At 51.3% G+C, this 17,797-nt stretch overlaps 1 protein-coding gene across 1 annotated transcript in view; it reads left to right on the top strand.

Moving 5' to 3' along the window:
• Positions 1-16,771, top strand: part of Pml (PML nuclear body scaffold) — a 32,086-nt gene extending 15,315 nt beyond the window's left edge. Inside the window, exons 4-9 of the mRNA XM_048423554.3 lie at positions 567-637; positions 3,529-3,666; positions 4,080-4,341; positions 4,749-4,801; positions 12,959-13,109; positions 14,077-16,771. Of these exons, the coding sequence (XP_048279511.1) occupies positions 567-637; positions 3,529-3,666; positions 4,080-4,341; positions 4,749-4,801; positions 12,959-13,109; positions 14,077-14,864 (1,463 nt within the window). The 3' untranslated portion in view covers positions 14,865-16,771. The remainder of the gene's footprint in view (positions 1-566; positions 638-3,528; positions 3,667-4,079; positions 4,342-4,748; positions 4,802-12,958; positions 13,110-14,076) is intronic.
• Positions 16,772-17,797: the final 1,026 nt, after the last annotated feature.

The raw sequence follows: 17,797 nt of genomic DNA, 5'->3' as shown, positions 1-17,797 counted from the left end.
CTTACTGGTACTAGACCGTTATGATACAGAAGTGGAAGACCAGCTCATCCCTCAAAAGTTGTCCCGTCCAATTGGGAGAGGATCCTGGGCCATGTAGCTTAGACACAAGCTTGGCTCTGAATCAGCATCCCGGAGCTGTGTCCTCTCTGAGCTCGTGGCATCAAGGGGTTTTCACAGCAAAGACCACGGGTGCACATGTACACCAGCAGGGTTTTTATTGAAAGCTTTTAGAAGTTCAACTTGGAGCAGCTATGAGGGCTACCTGTACTGGCTCCCGGCAGGTTCCAAGAATAAAGGCTTCCTCCTGGCGCTGGTGGCTATGGGCTCGTAAAGGTGCGGTCCTAGAATGGAGATGCCCTGGGGATTTAGAGTCAAAGTGCTACCTTCCCTTCTGTTCTCGCTGGATTCATGCCTACAGCAGTCAGCTCCAGTCTCTCTGTAGAGACATGCCCAGTGGTGAATACCCCCGGAAAAGCAGCAAGGACCTCCGCCCTGTCACTGTCCCAGCCCAGAATTCTGCTTACTAGACTGCCCCCATGCTTTCTTTGTTTTGTTTTGTTTTCTAGATGCAGCTGTAGCCGGGAGAGCCAGCCCAAAGGCAGCCAGCACTCCCAAGGACTCTTTTGACCTCGAGCAGGTGAGAGGGGGTTTGACGTGTGAGGAGAGGTGGTAGACCAGTGGTTGGGAGTCCTGATGTCCTGTGACAACGGGGAGAGTGCCTGAGAGGGGACAGCCAATGACTGGACTGGAGCTCTCGGGAGGAGAGTGTTAAGGAAAGGTTAAGGAAGGGCTTGCTGGTTGGTGAGGGTTCCTGAATGCCTGAGTAGCTCTTGATGGGCCATGAGCTACTTCAGGAGAGATCAGACCCAGAGGTGGACAGGAAGTGGAGGAAGTAAATGTAAACAATGGCTCTGTTGGATGTGGCACAGGACATCCCTGAAGCTCATACGGAATGTACGAGACATTTCCTAAGGCTGGCATAGGTGGACCTCCTCCCCTACCCACATGGTTCTTGGATTTAAGGCTAGGAGTCAAGAGCTCAATCCCACAGATTCCAGGGCCATCATATAACTAAAAGCTCTCGTTTCTCGGGGTGGGAAGACATCCTTAGGTCTTCTCATGTTGGTATTCCCTCTGCTGCACCCTTGGCTGCATACACACACATGCCTTTGGGGACAGGAAATCCATTCATTCTTGAGGTGGTGCTCCCTCCTCTGATTGCTCTGACTTAGTGCTTCCCAGGGTAGAAGTACAAGGGCATCCTTCCCATTCTCCTCCACCAGCACTCCTCTTAGGCAGGATGAGTCCTCCCACTTCCTTCCTGCACCTGACATCTTACACCCTCCTTAGCTTGGTCATTCCAATGTGTGTGTCTGCATGTCAGGATGTGGGCCCGGGACTTCTGATGGGCAACAAGAGTATTAGGCCTCTCTAGCTTTGCCTTGGGGTGACCCACGGGCAAGAGATTGCTGTGGGCTACAGCAGTTGGGAAAGGCTTCCTGGGGGAGGCAGGGCTTGGAGAATTTTCGAGCTCCTAGAAAGCCTGGCGTCTAAGGCCTCCTGCAGAGTTGCAGACCCGAAGAGACTTGGCTGTGAAGCAGTTTGAGCTTGAACTTTGGCAGGGATCTGCTTTACATTATTCCTGCTTTACACCACGGTCAGTCGTAACCTGGGTACTGAGCATAGTACTCAGAAAGGGGTGGGCAGCAGTGCATGGGTGCAAAGGTCAGGTAGGCACAGACCTGTCTCAGGGTAATATGACTGCCTTGTCGGTCCTGTCAAGAGAGGTGGCTCTGGCCCTCACAGAACTGCCTCAGAAGGGAAAGTATTTATGATTTTAAAGCTCTAACCCAGTGGTTCTCAACCTTTCTAACACTGTGACCCCTGGGGGCTGGAGAGATGGCCCAGTGGTTAGGAACACTGACTGCTCTTCCAAAGGACCCGGGTTCAGTTCCCAGCACCCACATGGCAGCTCATAACTGCCTGTAACTCCAGTTTCAGAGGATCTGACCGTCAGCAGACATATACACAGCCAGAACCCCACTGTATACTAAACAAATCATCTTAAAAATATGGTTTCTCAGGTTGTGGTAACCCCAACTATAAAATTACTTTTGTTACTACTTCATAACTGTAATTTTGCTACTGTTAGGAATTGTAATGTAAATATCTGTGTTTTGCAATGGGTCTCAGGCGACCCCTGTGGAAGGGCCATTCAACCCCAAAGGAGAAAGCGGTCACGACCCACAGGTTGAGAACTGCTGCTCTAAGACAACTATAAGCCAGTTGTGACTTTCTCCCTCACTGTCTTCTTCTTTAGTACTGGTGGGTGGAGAGTTGAGGGAACAGAGGCGGAGGTGCCCAGCCTTGCCGATAGGGAGTTCCGGTCTAAGTAGAACGAGACCCTTTTATATGCCAGCAGCTGCAGAGTTACAAAAGCAAAGATAAGGCGTTTAAACGCTTTGCTCCTGTTCTGAGGACCGAATCTGGGGCTTGGTACATGGTAGGCAGGTTCTTTACCATTGAACTGCCTGCCCAGTCCCATGTGTAAGCTTGCATTTAAACATTTACCTTAAGTACTTTTGGGGTGGTACCTAGGAGCAGAACTGGGAAGCCATGTGGCAATTTATTTCTTTTTATTTTTTGTGTATGAGTGTTTTGCCTGCATATGCATGTACCATATGTGTGCAGTGCCTGAAGAGGCCAAAAGAGAGTATCAGATCCCCTAAAACTGGGCTGGCAGATGGGTGTGAGCTGCTATGTGGGTGCTGGGAACTGAACCCAGGACCTTTGCAAGAGCAGCCAATGCTCTTAACCTCTGAGCCATCTCTCCAGCTCCTTTTTCACTTCTTGAGGAACAACCCCTGCTTCATTTTGATATAGATACACAAACCCCTGAGCACCAAATCTGACATGGAATAGTAATAAAGCCAGTATTATATCCATTCTGGCTAATCTAATCCTCATCTACCCACTACCGGAGCTCTGTAGGGGCTACATACTCTTTTAGATATGTTGAAGGTGTTTGGCACCTTTCATCCATATTGCCTTATGAAGCAAATGTTATTATGCCATTATTGGAGAGGAGACTGAGGCCCAGTGAGTTTTAAGTAATTCCATTGTGTAGCGGCTGCTGGACAGTTAAGACTCGGGGGTAGGGGCAAGCTCACGGGAGGCTATGCTTGGATTTTCTCACTGCTGCACCTCTACCATTGCTGAGGGAGGTGCTGCTCTCAATGGCGAGCAGCTTGACTCTAGAGGCGTGCACGCTAGGCCAGTTGTCAGGCATGTTCTGAGGAGTTAGGCCCTGTGGTCCCTGAGGTATCTTCCTGCCCTATCAGGAAATTGCTGATGCCAGCTGGGTATTGGCAACCCAAGGTCAGAAGGAGGTGACGTCATAGAGGGTTTGGGAAGAACTACTTGTCCTGTGAGCTCTTTGACTGGGACCAAGAAACTTACAACTGAGGCAGGTTGTTAGACCCAGGGTTCCTGGCCCTTTCTGACTTTCATGTTACCTGTTTTTTCTAGCCCAATGAAGTGCAGAGGGCACAGGTTGAAGCCCTGAATATGTCTAAGACCCAGCCTGTGGCCATGGTACAGTCAGTGCCCGGAGCGCACCCTGTGCCAGTGTATGCCTTCTCTATGAAAGCCCCCACCTATCGAGAGGTAAGTTCCGCTACTCAACCCTGCCTCTCTGAAGGGCTCAGACTCCAGTCAACAGTGAGGTATAGCCAGATGACAATCTAGACCTTCCTGAGGTCTTATTTGCTCAGCATGTACCCCCATATTCTCCATTACTCAGGGATGCTCCACTAGGAAGCCCCCAATAAGCTTGAACCACTCTCAGCCCAGCTGAGATGCTGAGACAGCCAAAGCTATGAGGCCAACAGAGATGACTGGCCAGCGGCCATGACCAATGTGCATGGCCACCCAAGAGAGCTTCCTGATTGCAGAGATATGGTCAGCATGGCTAAAGGAACAGGAGCAAAACCATGCCACAAGCCCATGGCACTCAGCTCAGGGTCCTCAGCCCAGCAACCCTTGGAGGCTCCTGAGTCGCCCCTGTAACCACTGTGCAGGAAGCCTCTCAGACAGTCATGTCCAAGAAGAGGAAGTGCTGCTGTCACAGTGATTGCTCCAGGAAGATGGTCAAGATGGAGTCCACAGAGGAGGATGAGGACAGGTTGACCACTAGCTCCCCTGAGCAGCCCAGGCCCAGCACTTCCAAGGCCGTCTCACCTCCCCATCTGGATGGGCCTTCCAACCCTGAGAGCCCCATCCTAGAAGAAGAAACCCTCCTGCTCACCAGCAATCATGTTACCAGCGACACAAGGGAAACAGGTAGGGAGATCAACGAGGCTGGCCCCTGGGTAGGACCCTATGCTGTCCTCAGATATCTGGAATACCCCCCCCAGCCTGATCCTACCTGGGCACTCAAAGCTACCAGGATTCCCACGCACACCTTGCTCTGAGCTGCCATTGAGTATGATAGGAGTAGTTTACGCTGTGATTCCAGTGTGGGACACCTGAGGGACCATGCCCCAATTCTGACTCCTTTCCCCTGAAACTGCCAGTGCCAGTGCCAGTATATATATATACTCCATCTCCTCCTGATGCACACAGGACAGGGCATCTGTCACCCCCAGCCCATTGGCTTACAAGGACTCTCCTGGGTGGCCGGTGTCTCTCACCCCAGCCAGTGGACACATCAGGAAGGACCTAATGCCTCTACCCTCTCTCCATTTCAGAAGAGCGAATTGTGGTGATCAGCAGCTCAGAAGACTCAGATACCGAGAATCTGGTAAGTCACTCAGAGTTCAACCTAGGACTCCTGCCTTCTCTCATTTAAGGTCCCAAAGGCTGAGCCACAGCAGGGGACTCTCAGGCTCATCTGGCGCCTGGGAAATTTTCCAGCAAGGCAATAGAAGCTTAAACTGTATCAAGGAGAGTCTGCAAGTACCAGCTGCGTGCTTATTGCACCCTAGCCTTCTTACGGCACCAAGCAAAAATTCCCCTGAAATGTTTGCCAGACTGCTTCCTCCAGGGCCTGGCTGTCCTCTGGAATACCCAAAGATCTTGTCTAGAGCTTCCTTATATAGTTCCTATCTGCTAAATTCTCCCTGAGGAAAGCTGGACAAGAGTTCGTTCCCTGGTTAATCAAAGAGCTGGGTGTAGTGGTGCACGCCTTTAATCCCAGCATTTGGGAGGCAGAGGCAGGTGGATCTCTGTGAGTTTGAGGCCAGCCTGGTCTACAGAGAGAGTTCCAGAACACCCAGGACTATGTAGGGAGATCCTGCCTGAAAAACAGACAAACAAATAAAACAACAATAACAAAATCAGTCAATGAAGGCTAGTGATGGAAAGATTGTGTCCATGGGTAATAAATAATGGACAGGAGATGCCTTATTTACTTTTCTGTGACACCATGACAAAGGTATCTTATAGTAGAAAGAGGTTATTGGACTTACAGTTTCAGAAGGTAATTCCATGACCATCATGGCAGAGATGGCAGCAGGCAGGGTTGGTGCTAGAGCAGTAGCTGGGAGCTCACCTCTGGTCCACAAGAATAAGAGCTGCTAACTAGGAATGGTATAGGCTTTTGCAACCTCAAAGCCCACTCCCAGTGACAGACCTTCTCTAACAAGGCCACACCTCCTATCCTTCCCAAACAGTTCCACCGTCTGGGATCCAAGTATTCAAACATTTGAGCTTATGGGTAACATTCTCATTCAAACCACCACAAGAACTACATGCAAGAATTTATTTTGTATTAGAAAATGTCTTTAAAGGCGTATTATAATAAAACCAGTGACTCTTCTGTACCTGGAGGTATGTTATTAGAGGTGAGGCTGTTAAGTGTCCAGGGAAAAACAGAACCTGAGTAGAGAGAAAGATTAGATCAGGGCCCCCAAGGTTCTTTCCAGCCTACAATCTGGGATTCCATTTTGGAAATTATACAAAACCACTGAACATGACTGCCGCACCCTTTTCACCAACCCACTCCTTCCTGCTGAGAACCCAAAGAGCCTCCCACCCACACGGGACCTCCCACTCCAACAGGGTCTGCAGTCTACCTCAAGGCGCCTCCCAGCCACCAGCTTGGTCTTCCCATCATCCCACTGAGCAAGCTGCCAGCCCTGACCTGAGTCTTCCGACCAACCTACCACTTGCCAGAAGTTTGCTGCTGTCCTCTGTCAGATCTACATTTTCTCATACAAAGCAAGGAAAGCCACCTGCCTTCATCACAGCCTCAGTGACCTTTATCCCCCAGGGATATTGTGCCCCAACACAGGCCTCCTCTTGTAGCTCAGGCCACCACCCCTACCACCAAAGGGCATCCCGGGCATCCTGCTGATGCCTGCATACCATCAGCACACTCTGATGGATGTGCAGAGCCTTCAGGGCTCTCCCAGGCCTCCCTTGATTTTCACCAGTGGCTTTGCAACTTACTTCTCTCCCTTGCTCCTTTATGACTTCTCTACCTAATGCTTCTTCCATGGGTGGTGCACAGGTTGTAATAGGAGTCCGCTTGTTCATTCCTGGCTGCCAAGACCACGAAATAATCACTCAGAAACTATATTAATTAAATCACTGCTTGGCCTATTAGCTCTAGCTTCTTATTGGCTAGCTCTTACATCTTAATTTAACCCATTTCTATTAATCTGTGTATAACCATGTGGCTGTAGCTTACTGGCAAGGTTTTGTCCTGCATCTGTTTCTGGTGGAGCTACATGGCTTCTCACTGACTCTCCCTTCTTTTTTCCCAGCATTCAGTTTATTTTTCCCTGTCTAGCCCTATTCTACCCTATCACAGGCCAAGGCAGATTCTTTATTCATTAACCAATAAAAACAACACATATACAGAAGGACCTCCCATACTAGCCGGTCCCCTCAAAGATTCTAATACAGTCCCCATGGAGAAACCCAAGTTCAAGGCCCACCTTGAAGTTTTTGAAATCTCATTACCACCATCCTACCCACTCAAGAGGTCTCATCCCTACCAGTCCAGGCCTGGGCCCTCTATCAGATGGGCCCGTGAGAACCTGAGTTCTTCCCTCCTCTGTGGTTGCTTGCCACCCCATCTCACTGTCTGCAGTCTTGTGACCAGATATCCCTGCCCATGAATGCAGAGACTCTATCCATCCCAAGACCTGCTGGTATGACTGCTCAATAAATACTTGTTAAATGATCTCCGTTGTGAACCCTTATTCCATGGCCATCAGATCCTGTGTAGGATATTCCCTGTGGGGGCGTTTGTCTTCCCCCTGCCTGGAACCTGGTCCTTCTCTGGGGGAAGCCATGGCTGTCCTCCTTCCACACTTAGGAGCATCCAAAGTGAGAAGCAGCACAAGGCCTGTACAGTCCATCTGTTAGTAGTTTTGAGGTCCAGCTTTTAGGGTGTAGCTAGCTTTATTTCCCCAGTTTGTCTTAGACCCCTGCCCACCTCCCCTCTCATGGAAGGGAAGATAGGACCATCTGCCCCCTAGATTTCCTCTCCCCCTCATGCCTTGCTTTCTTCCTGGTTGATTTTAACACCCACCATCTGTCCTACACTCCTTGATGTCTGAAGGACCTTCAGCCTGTCACTTCAGTTGCCAAGCAGTGATATGACCATACTGTGTTCCTTGACACCATCTCTAAATGGACTGCTCTGATGACCACAGCCTCTTGTTCCTTGAGCCCTCAAACCTACCATCACCTCCCTCCAGCTGAGGTGGACACCTGCTGGCAGAAACAACCTCAGGAAGATTCAGAGCCCTGTTGACTCTCTGCTGCCCCCTGGAGGCAAGCTGGAGAAAAGCTACACAGGAAGGCAAAGAGCAAAGGGCTTCTGGTCACACTTGTCTACTCTCATTTGGCTCTCCAGGGATATGTCTCTGGGCTTCATCCTGGTCCTCAACTCTTACCTCTTGACTGTATGTTTCACCCTGGGAGGAAACAGAAACCCTTTTGACTGTGAGAATCATGGGCATCTGCTACCTAATTACAGATCTGCCTGTTGCTATCCCTTCCCTTCATCTACCCTTCTGCCTGGAAGTCTGCCTGCCTCTAAGACCCACACCTGTGTCCTGGCCCCGCTAGCCCAGCCATGGCCCTGTGGGAAGCCTCACTGTCTCATGCTCATCAGCCTGCGTCTTTTGATTCTTCCACTGTCTTCTTGCCAGTCGCCGCCCACTCCCTGCTTCTCCCTTGGCCTGTGCTTCACGTTGCTCATCTCACTTCCTGCACCTCCCACCCTGCCTACAAACCCTATCCATCAGTCCCAGGGAAGCTCCAGGCTTTTCTGCACAGTGGTCCTAGATAGTCCACGGCATTCTTGACTGGGTTGGCCTCTTCCCAGAAATCTGTCTTCTCTTTGCATCTCTGGGTGCTTCATTCCAAGTCTCCTTGCTCTTATAAAGGCTGGTGTTCTGGCATTGGCTCTGGACCTTCTTTTCCCTATACTCTGTGCAGCCCACTCCGAGTAGTTGTTACCCGGAGAGAACTGTTGTTGCCCATGCTTGCTCCTGACTGCCAGACTAGCATGTCAGGGCCTTCTACCTCTGCCTAGATGCCCCATGTATACCTCACACATTCTCTCTCTCTCCTCTCATGTTAGCACCCTACTATCTGCCAAGGCACACAATGTGAGAGCCCAGGAGACCCCTTTTAATTGTGTCTCACCTCTGTCCAAAATGTAATCCTTGCCTTCCTATGGCTTATATTCTTCCAATACCTGGACATTTCTTTCTAGCTCATCACCTTTGATAAAGTTCAAGCTACTACCTGTGGGTGGAGGGGGAAGGACGCCTAGGAAGGAGCGATGGAGAAAAGGGTTCCAGCAGTTTTCCTGGACATTGTGCAGGGTTGAGTTCCACCATCTTAATGGGTATCAGGGTCATCAAAGGAGGAGGGAGGAAGAGGTTTTTTAGGCTAGGAAGAGGTGCTAGAAGGCATTGCTCGCTGTGCAGAGCAAACCTGGGGAGCAGAAGAGAAAAGCCCACTGCTTTTGTGAGTCTACGTAAAAACTAACCATTACTAGGTCCTCTTGCGCATCTCATTCTCAACTCCAAGGACCCTCCCAAGCCCCTGAGACACTACAGCATACCTCCCTATATATCCCCACTCTGCAGCTTGGAGGGAGGGACAGTGCCCTAGGCTATCCAGCTACATATCCTCACTATGAGGCCTATGTTCTGCCTTGCCACGAGGGGCTTTTCTATATAGTATTGGCCTGCTCAGGTGCCGCCTTTTCCTAGTGAAGCAGTGGAGGTAGGCCCCAGCTTGGCTTGCAGCTAGCTTTGTCTGAGAGGAGAGACTGAGCAAGGAGAAATCCATTGGAAGAGCTCGCCCTTACAGCAGGGTCACAGATTTGGAGCAGGAGGCAAGTCTCGGTCTCTTGTAGAGTCCATGGGATGAGAATTGTTGCCTAAACCCTGGAAGGGTGAGTGAGCCCTGCACCTAGCCAGGGCCACTGTCTGGGGAGTCACAGCAGAAGAGACAGGTATTCTCAGCCCTGTTTGTGACAGATGACCAGACACCTTGGTAGCAGAAGGACCAACTGGAAGGGGTTCAGCTAGGGGGCAGCCTGTGATAGATCTAGCAACAATGGCTGGCCGAGGAAGAGAAGTCCACGGGCAGCAGCTGGTGCTATGCAGTCACGATATCGTTGAGTATGCATATCAGAGAATGTGAGTCGGGCACTTGGCTGAGAAAGTGGAGCTGTTTGCCCAAGAGCAGAACTGCCCGCGGAAGGGCTGGAGCAGCAGGCAGAAGGGTCATAGCAGTCAATTAGACGGCCTGGTTTCCTAATATCTCTGTTGTGCCTCCAAGACCTCCCGACTGCAAGAACTAGGAGTTTGTGTCTCTAAACCCCAGAGATGCGTGTGTCTTGCTAAACTGAGGCCGGCTGTGGCTGAAGCTTAAGTGCTGAGTAAGATTCCCCGGAAACACAGCTCTCACTAAACACTAACGGAAGACACTGGAAGGCTCCTCGAAGTGGAATGCTGGCCTCCTAAAGGATTTGGCTTGTGTCTGTTCAGTTGATGATCAAACATGGAATGAACCGCTTTGTAGGCCAGGGGTTCTCAAGCCTGGCTGTGCACCGAGGAGTTGAAGCGATTGCAGATTGCTGGGTTCCGCTCCTACAGATTCTAGTTGAATTGTTCCCTGTGCAGCCTGGCCTTCCAGAGCTTTTTATGCCACTAAGGCCTGGCCGAAATCAAGCACCACTGCATTGGGGGATTCACTTGAGCACCTGGGTGAGAGGAATGTTTGCTTGTTTTAAGGAAAGTGACATTTACATCGTGGGTGTGATATAGGAGGGACAAGAAAGGCTGGCTCTTGCCTCTGTCCGGGAACTGGGAAGGGAAACTTACAGCCCACAGTGACACTTAAGTCCCCCATCCTGTGCCTTGGGCTCTCATCATCACGCCACAGTTTCTTAAAGTGTTTTTCTGTTCCCTTTGCTGTTCTCATTCCTGGACCAACCTTTCTTTTCTCGGCCCTGTTCTGGTTTTTGGAATAAGATGGAGGAGTGAGGGCTGCAGGTGTGACCAGAGGCTCCCTTGCTGAGCTAGGAGGGAAGGCTGCTCTGTGTGCCCTCCCTGTAGGTGCTCCTCTTTAGAGATATCTTGCTTAAATGGTCCACTTCTGCCAGGCTGGCTTGGGATTTAAGAGGAGAGGCGAATAAGGAGTTTACAGCTTCTAAGTTAAGTACATGGTGTTCCAGAGAGACCAGCCTCTGCCATCGTGCATGGCAGTTCTCAGAGATGGGGGGAGGGAGGGCTGTGTCTAGGCTAAAAGAAAGATCCAGCCTTTCCGACAGTCGCAGCTCAGAGGAAGGGAAAGAGGCATCTTACTGAGACACCCACAGTTTCCCTCAGAGAACGCCGATTTAGAAAGGAGGCTTCCTGCTATGTGGTGTGAAGATGAAGGCGCTAACCAGAAGGTCCAGCTGTGTGGCACTCCAGGTATCCTGCTCTGGAAGACTGCCTTCAAGGCCTGAAGAGATATCGCCAGGAGATGGAAGTCATTGCCAGGAGTCAGATGGAAGCATCTGGGGCTACAAAGGGTTCTTTTGAGACAGGGAAGATGAAGCCCATGTGTCATTGCAGTGGGAGCAGAATCAACCAGGCTGGTGAGCCGGCTCTTCAACAGTTGGCGAGAGTGAACATTCCCCGACCAGGGAAGGACATAACCGTGGTGACTCAGCTCTGCCCCCAGTCCATGTGTGAGGATAGACACTGACTGGGTCTTACAGACAGAAGCCCTGAGTAGAGGAAGACACTGGAAGCTTCAGACAGAAAATGACCGGATTCTTGTGTGGAGCACAGAACTGAGTCTATTGCTCATGCCTAACAACGAGGAGGACCCTCCAGGAAGGCCCTCATGGGGAAGGCAAGCAACGTGGGGGTCTCTGGGTGCAAGGAGACTGGGAAGAAGTCCTATAGGAAAGCCCAGCTCTGGTTAGCCTTCTAGGGAGCAATACGACTTCTCTTGGCTGAAGGTTTGTGGAAAGCAAGTGGTTTTGGAAGGCTGGGTGATAAACAGCATGGCCTAAAGCAGCTTGTGCAGGAAAGGGCTTATTTCAGGCTACAGCTTGTGGTCTCTCATCCAGGGAAGTCAGGGCAGGAACTCAAGGCAGGAGCTGACGGGGGAATCAATGGAGGGGTGCTGCTTATTGGCTTACTCCTCTTGACTTGCTCAGCCGGCTTTCTTATACACCCCAGGGCCATCTGCCTAGGGAATGACACCACCCACAGTGGGCTTTGCCCTCTCATATCAATCACTAATTAAGAAAATGCCCTGCAGGTTGCCTAAGCACAGTCTTTTGGAGGCATTTCTCTGATTGTAGTTCCCCCTTCTCAGGTAATCTTGTGTCAAATTAACAAAAAACAACAACCAGGACCGCAGTTATGCTAACTCTGTCTCAAGCCTGAGACATTAACTGGAGACCACAGTGGACAGAGGCCTCAGCCCCAGGAGATAACTCCATTGACTACCAGAGCAGTGTGTAAGAAGACAGACTTGGGGCCTTATCTGGGCTCTGTCCCAGCTGTTCCCCATCTGTTCCACTTTGCCCTGTCTAATGTCCAAAAGAGGCATTCGCAGGACATTCAGCAGCTGTGCTGTTAAATAACTTGGTGTTTTGTCCTCAGACATTCTAACCTGTCTGTAGCCCCAGCTCCTGGGGAAAATCTCAGGAGTAGAAAGAGTCCTTCCCTTCCCTGGGGCCCTTGAAATGGTGTCAGCCTGCGGTGGGTACCAGAGTTCCAAGGCTTCTCTGTGCAGCTGAGGTGTGGGTGTGGAGAATTGAGGTCTCCAGGATCTGAGGCTCTGAGCTGCTCCCTATCAGACCCTCTCCCAGCCAGGGAACGTGTGTCTGTCCACCTAGATGTGGTCTTCAAAAGGCCATGCATTTCTTTCTTTCCCTAAACTGCAAGACACTGTGGGTCATTGTGATCCTGAGGGCTAGGATAGCCAGACCCCTCCCGCTTCCAAAGAATTGCCTGGGGTTGTGAATTTGTTCCCATTTGTTTCTTCTCAGTCTGCTTAGAGAGGTGAAATTAGGAACAGATTTATCTCAGGCCTGAGCCGTTGACCCACCTCCCTGATCTGCCACAAGCAGGAGCAACTTGCCCCACCCCCACCCCATCTCAAACTTTCACACGCTTGTGTCAGCATTGTTCATAGATCCATAACCCTCACACATGTATCCCCACATCCGTACCTGTACGCACTCATGTGTACTCACGTTCACTTGTATGGTCCTACCCTCTCACACCTCCCTGCTTAAGCTGTGTGCCCAGGCTCACATGTGTGACCCAGTTCACACCTACACACGCCTTTGTGCATCCCCTCTGTTCTGCCCTCTGGTGCACACATGCTTACACCGTCCTGTATGTGAGCACAGGTTCATCTTGCCCGGACCTTCGGGCCTCTGAACCCCTGACCTGTTGGCTCTTTTGTGTTGCAGTCCCCCAACGAGCTGGATGATAGCGGCAGTGAGTCCAGTGGCCTCCAGCTGGAGGGCCCCAATTTCCTCAAGGCATCGAATGAGAGTCTCGCTGACCCCCAAGCAGAAGACAGGCCTCTGGTATTCTTTGACCTCAAGATCGACAATGAAAGTGGGTTCTCCATGAGCTGTGCCACTTCTTTCTGTCTTAGTCTCTGAGTACCCAGGAAAAGTGCAGGTTCCAGCCGCCCTTAGCACTGGCGGGCCATGACAGCCAGGTGGACAGAGGACTCTGACCGCCCCCCACCATTGGATGCCTGAAGTTCCTGTGTCTACCTGCAGTGGAACTTGGCTGTGGGAGGGAGACATGTAAGGCCATAGGTTCACTTCTGACAAGACCTCTGTACGAAGAGGCAGGGAACGGTGAGCTCATTGCTGACAAGTAATCCGCCCTTGACCTTTGGCTGTGATCACACCTTTCCCAGAGCAGGCCCTATCCAACAAATGGATGCACAGGGAGGCCTGCAGAACCTAGGCCACAGGGAGCTCTGACTCCTCCTCCTCCTGGGAGCCCCTTGTCTTCCTCGCTGTCCTCCTTGCCTGGCCCCTCAGCTCTGACCCTTTGCCCTGGCCAACAGTTATGGGCCCTGTCACTGTGGCTAGCCTACCAGCCAGAAGCATTAAGTATTTGCATAGCACAAAAAAGCCTTCTGTAGGCTTCAGGAGGAGATTCCAGGCCATGCTCTTAGCGGGTACACAGGCTGTTTCTGCTGTCTGCAGCCCTGGGCTTTGGTCCAACTGGGACTGCTGGGGTTGGAGGTAGGAGCAGGAGAACAGAACCACTCTGGTGTCTCTGGTGGAGGTGGAGGCTGAGAAAATACAGAAGGGGAGGAGTTCTCAGGGTTGGGCCAACTTTAGGGCAGGAAGCATAGGTGACAGGTGACTTTCTGACAGGTGAGTCCCCGGACCCCCTCTCTCCCATCAGAGCCAGGCAAGAATTATATACAGAGGATATTTGCTTCCTGCTGGTAGACCTCAAGGTGGGCTCCCGAGGTAGCGGGTCAGCAGCCTGACCTCTCGCACCCACCCCAGTGCCTCTTGAGCCCTGGAACCTCACCCTGCCCCTCTTTCCTGCCTAGCCCAGAAAATTAGCCAACTGGCAGCCGTGAACCAGGAAAGCAAGTTCCGAGTACTCATTCAGCCCGAGGCCTTCAGTGTCTACTCGAAGGCCGTCTCCCTGGAGGTTGGACTGCAGCACTTCCTCAGCTTCCTCACCTCCATGCACCGCCCCATCTTGGCCTGCTCCAAGCTGTGGGGGCCTGGACTCCCCATCTTCTTCCAGGCCCTGAATGGTATTAACAAGCAGTGGGAATTCCAGGTCTCCATCTCCGGCTTCTTGGCTGTGTTGCCTCTCATCCAGGAGCGCATCCCAGGCGCCAGCAGCCTCAAACTCAGGAACCTGGCCAAGACCTACCTGGCGAGAAACATGAGTGAGCGGAGCGCCCTGGCTGCGGTGCTGGCCATGCGAGACTTGTGCTGCCTCCTGGAGGTCTCTCCAGGGCCGCAGCTGGACCAGCATGTCTACCCCTTCAGCAACTTGCAGTGCTTTGCCTCCCTGCAACCCCTAGTTCAGGCGAGTGTCCTGCCCCGGCCTGAGGCCCGCCTCTTGGCCCTCCACAATGTGAGCTTCCTGGAGTTGCTGACCGCATACCGCAACAACCGACAAGAGGGCTTGAAGCGGTATGGCCGCTATCTGAGCCTGCAGACCTTCTCGTCGTCGGCTTCCTCCCAGCTTGCTCAGTACCTCCAGGCTCTGAGCACCTATATGGAAGGACTGTTGGAAGGCTGTGCCCCAGCCGTGGCAGAAGGCAACTCTGCTCCTTTCTCTGGCCAGAGCTTGGCCAAAAAGGCCTCCCAGCAGACCTGAAAGGAAGGGATGCCTGTCTTAGCAGGTGGCCACAGAGCGAGCAGCGTCCCTGAGCCAGGCCTGCCCTTCACCGCATTCCCAGGTCTTAGTCTTCCATACAGACCTGCTGTTTAGTTCAGGATAGCTGCCCTTTATCTGGGACCAAACACTCTTCCTCTGAAATTCCTGCAGCAGTCGCCAAGGGCACCCCAGACCTAGCCCCTCCCTGAGAAGCCAGACTCAGGAAGACTTGAGTAAAGATGGCATGGCCTCTGGGCTCTCTGGTTGGCCCTCATATGGCCCCAGTCACCTCACCTACCACGGCCATAGGTGGCCTTGCAGCTCTTCCCTGATGCTCAATGTCCCAAGTGATCTCCTGATAAGTCCCCACGAATAACACCTTAAGAAAGAAGTTCTCAACCTGTGGGTTGCAACTACTGGAAAACACCCAGTAGTAACCGCAGTTTTGCTACTGAGCGGTGTCTCCGTTTCTAAGACCATCGAAAAGACGTGTTTTCCCGTGGTCGCGACCCACGGCTTGAGAACCCCTGCTCTAAGCATTGCTTGCCACTATACCAGCAGCCAGCCCTATGGGCACCCAAAGTGCCTTTCAAACCAAACTGCCCTTCTTGAATTTGGGTTCTCCCAGCTCCCACTGGCCAAAGGCCCAACTGTGTTCACTTTTATTTATTTTTAACACTTTCATTCCAAAGGGGTCTTCTAGCAGCAGAGAGAACTAGAAGCTGTTGCCCCATCCATCCATATCCCTGTTTCTACAGACGATTTATTCTGTGTTCATCAGGCCGTGTAGCCCCTCCTTGCATTCAGTTCTTCCAAGGGACACCCAGTGGGGCACTTACATCTAGAGGAAGGTGAATCTATGGGCCTTACTCAAGGTCCCCAGAATCAGATTCTCTGGAGTAGAGCCTGCAGCATTAGCAGGTTCTCCGGGTGGCACTATATGCTCAATTCTGAGGGTCACTGCTGTCACAGGCCACCTCCCCTCAAAGGGAAGTAGAGAGAGTCCCTGGCTGTGTACATTGACTATGGTTAGGAAAAGGTCAGAGCTCCGCTCCAGTGTTCTGTGAAATGGGCTGGCTGACCCGTGTTATTATCTCAGAATCCCCAGCCAGCTCTGTCATCCTGGGCTCTCAGGCATGGGCAGCAGCTTGCTGGGGCCGCAGATAAGAAGCATCCTCACCCTTGGATCCAACTCTCATGCCAAGCCTTTGGTCCCCAACCTTATGGTCATCTTGAAGGTCAGCCTTTCCCTATGGTTAATTGAACTGCTGCTAGCGTTGTCTGCCTCCTCACCCTGGACCCATTCCCTGCTTCCTGCTCCTAGGGTATTTCCCAGATAGCCCAGAGGTCCAGTCTTGACTGGCCGGGAGTCTCCACTTTCATGTGGGTGATGCCTGCATCCCCACACCTCTGACCCATCCTATGGGTGTCCCAGTGTTTTAAGGAATTCTGTAAAAGCTCATCCATACCAGGTGAGGCTGAACTCTGACGGCAATCCACTAGAGTGCTGGTTCTAGGTGGGGCTGAGAATGGGAGAGGAAGAGAGGCTGAGCCTCTAGCCTGGATGTAGAGGCGAGGTGGCGCTGGGGCCATGCCTTATACCTCACCCTCAACCTATTCCTGAACTAAAAGGGCCCACTGAGTCCCAGCTGCACCAGGACGGCTGTCTTCACTTGCGGCTGATCATGGATTTAGAACATAGGGAAGAAGGTAACACCTTGTCCTATCTGCCATTGCAGCCGTTACTAATATGTGAATCTTTTTCCCCCCTTGGTTTTCGGAGGCAGGGTTTCTCAGTGTGGCCCTTGCTTTTCTGGAACTCACTCTGTAGACCAGGCTGGCCTCGAACTCAGAGCTCTACCTGCTCCTGCCCCACAATTCTGCGATTAAAGGTATGCATCACCACATATTGCCTGGCAAATATATGCATCTCAAAAGCCTAATGTTCCAATCACAAACTGCACCCAGCCTTCCTTTCCTAGATCCATCAAGCCTGCTCTTCCATGGGGACAAGAGGCTCTCCCAGGCATGGGTGAGCAGGTAATTCCCCAACTTGACTCGGGGAAATCTTTCTGAGTCTGGCAGAGCTGAGCATGCCCTTGTTCAGAGATAAAGGCATTAAGGTTATGAATCCTCTATTTCAAGTAGGAAAACCCAAGCAGACTTTACACAGGGTCATTCCCAAAGGGGAGAGGCACCAACTTTGAGTATTCCCTCCTAAGGTGAGGTGGGGGCCAGAGACCAGGACCTGCAGGCCCTTTGCTTCTGGGGCCTCTCCTGCTTTCAAGTTTCTAGAGCGGGCAATAAAATCCTATAAACTGAAATTGAGGGGCAGTGCAGGACGTTGACAGTGTGTTCGTGCAGTGTCTTTGATATCCTGGGTGGAACTTAACTTACAACGTTCAAGGCTTCAGTGCACAGCATTCTAGTGCTCCTTGGCTGGGTGAAGAGCCAGGTGATACCTTGTTCACCAGCATCATTATTATACCCACTTCCTGTCCCAGGTGCCTAAGTTTCATTCCTGGAGCTCTGTTTGACCCTTTGACCAAAAATTATCACAGTTTAAATATACTGTGTATACTACATTTTAAAATTCTGTCAAGATTTACCCTACCACCACTACCAACAACAACCAAGACCTTATTGGACTACAAGTTAGGACACTGGAATTCAGTTCCTGGGAGCTTGTGGCCCTGATCTGGCACTGTTAACTCGCTGGTTCCCAGGCAGCTCCTTTGTAAATGAGATGATATGTGTTGTATTTTTATGTTGATGGAGGCTGCTTGCTCGTTTCCCAGCTGCCCAGATTCTCGAAATAATCACACAGAAATATGTATTAATTAAAACACTGCTTGGCCCATAATTTAAGCATATTTTTAGCTAGCTCTTATGTCTTAAATTAACCCATTTCCATTATTTTATATTTTACCATG

Source organism: Myodes glareolus, chromosome 4 (genome assembly GCF_982192425.1).
Source record: "Myodes glareolus chromosome 4, mMyoGla1.1, whole genome shotgun sequence".
NCBI lineage: Eukaryota > Metazoa > Chordata > Mammalia > Rodentia > Cricetidae > Myodes > Myodes glareolus.
This window is presented reverse-complemented; position numbering and strand designations above follow the sequence as displayed.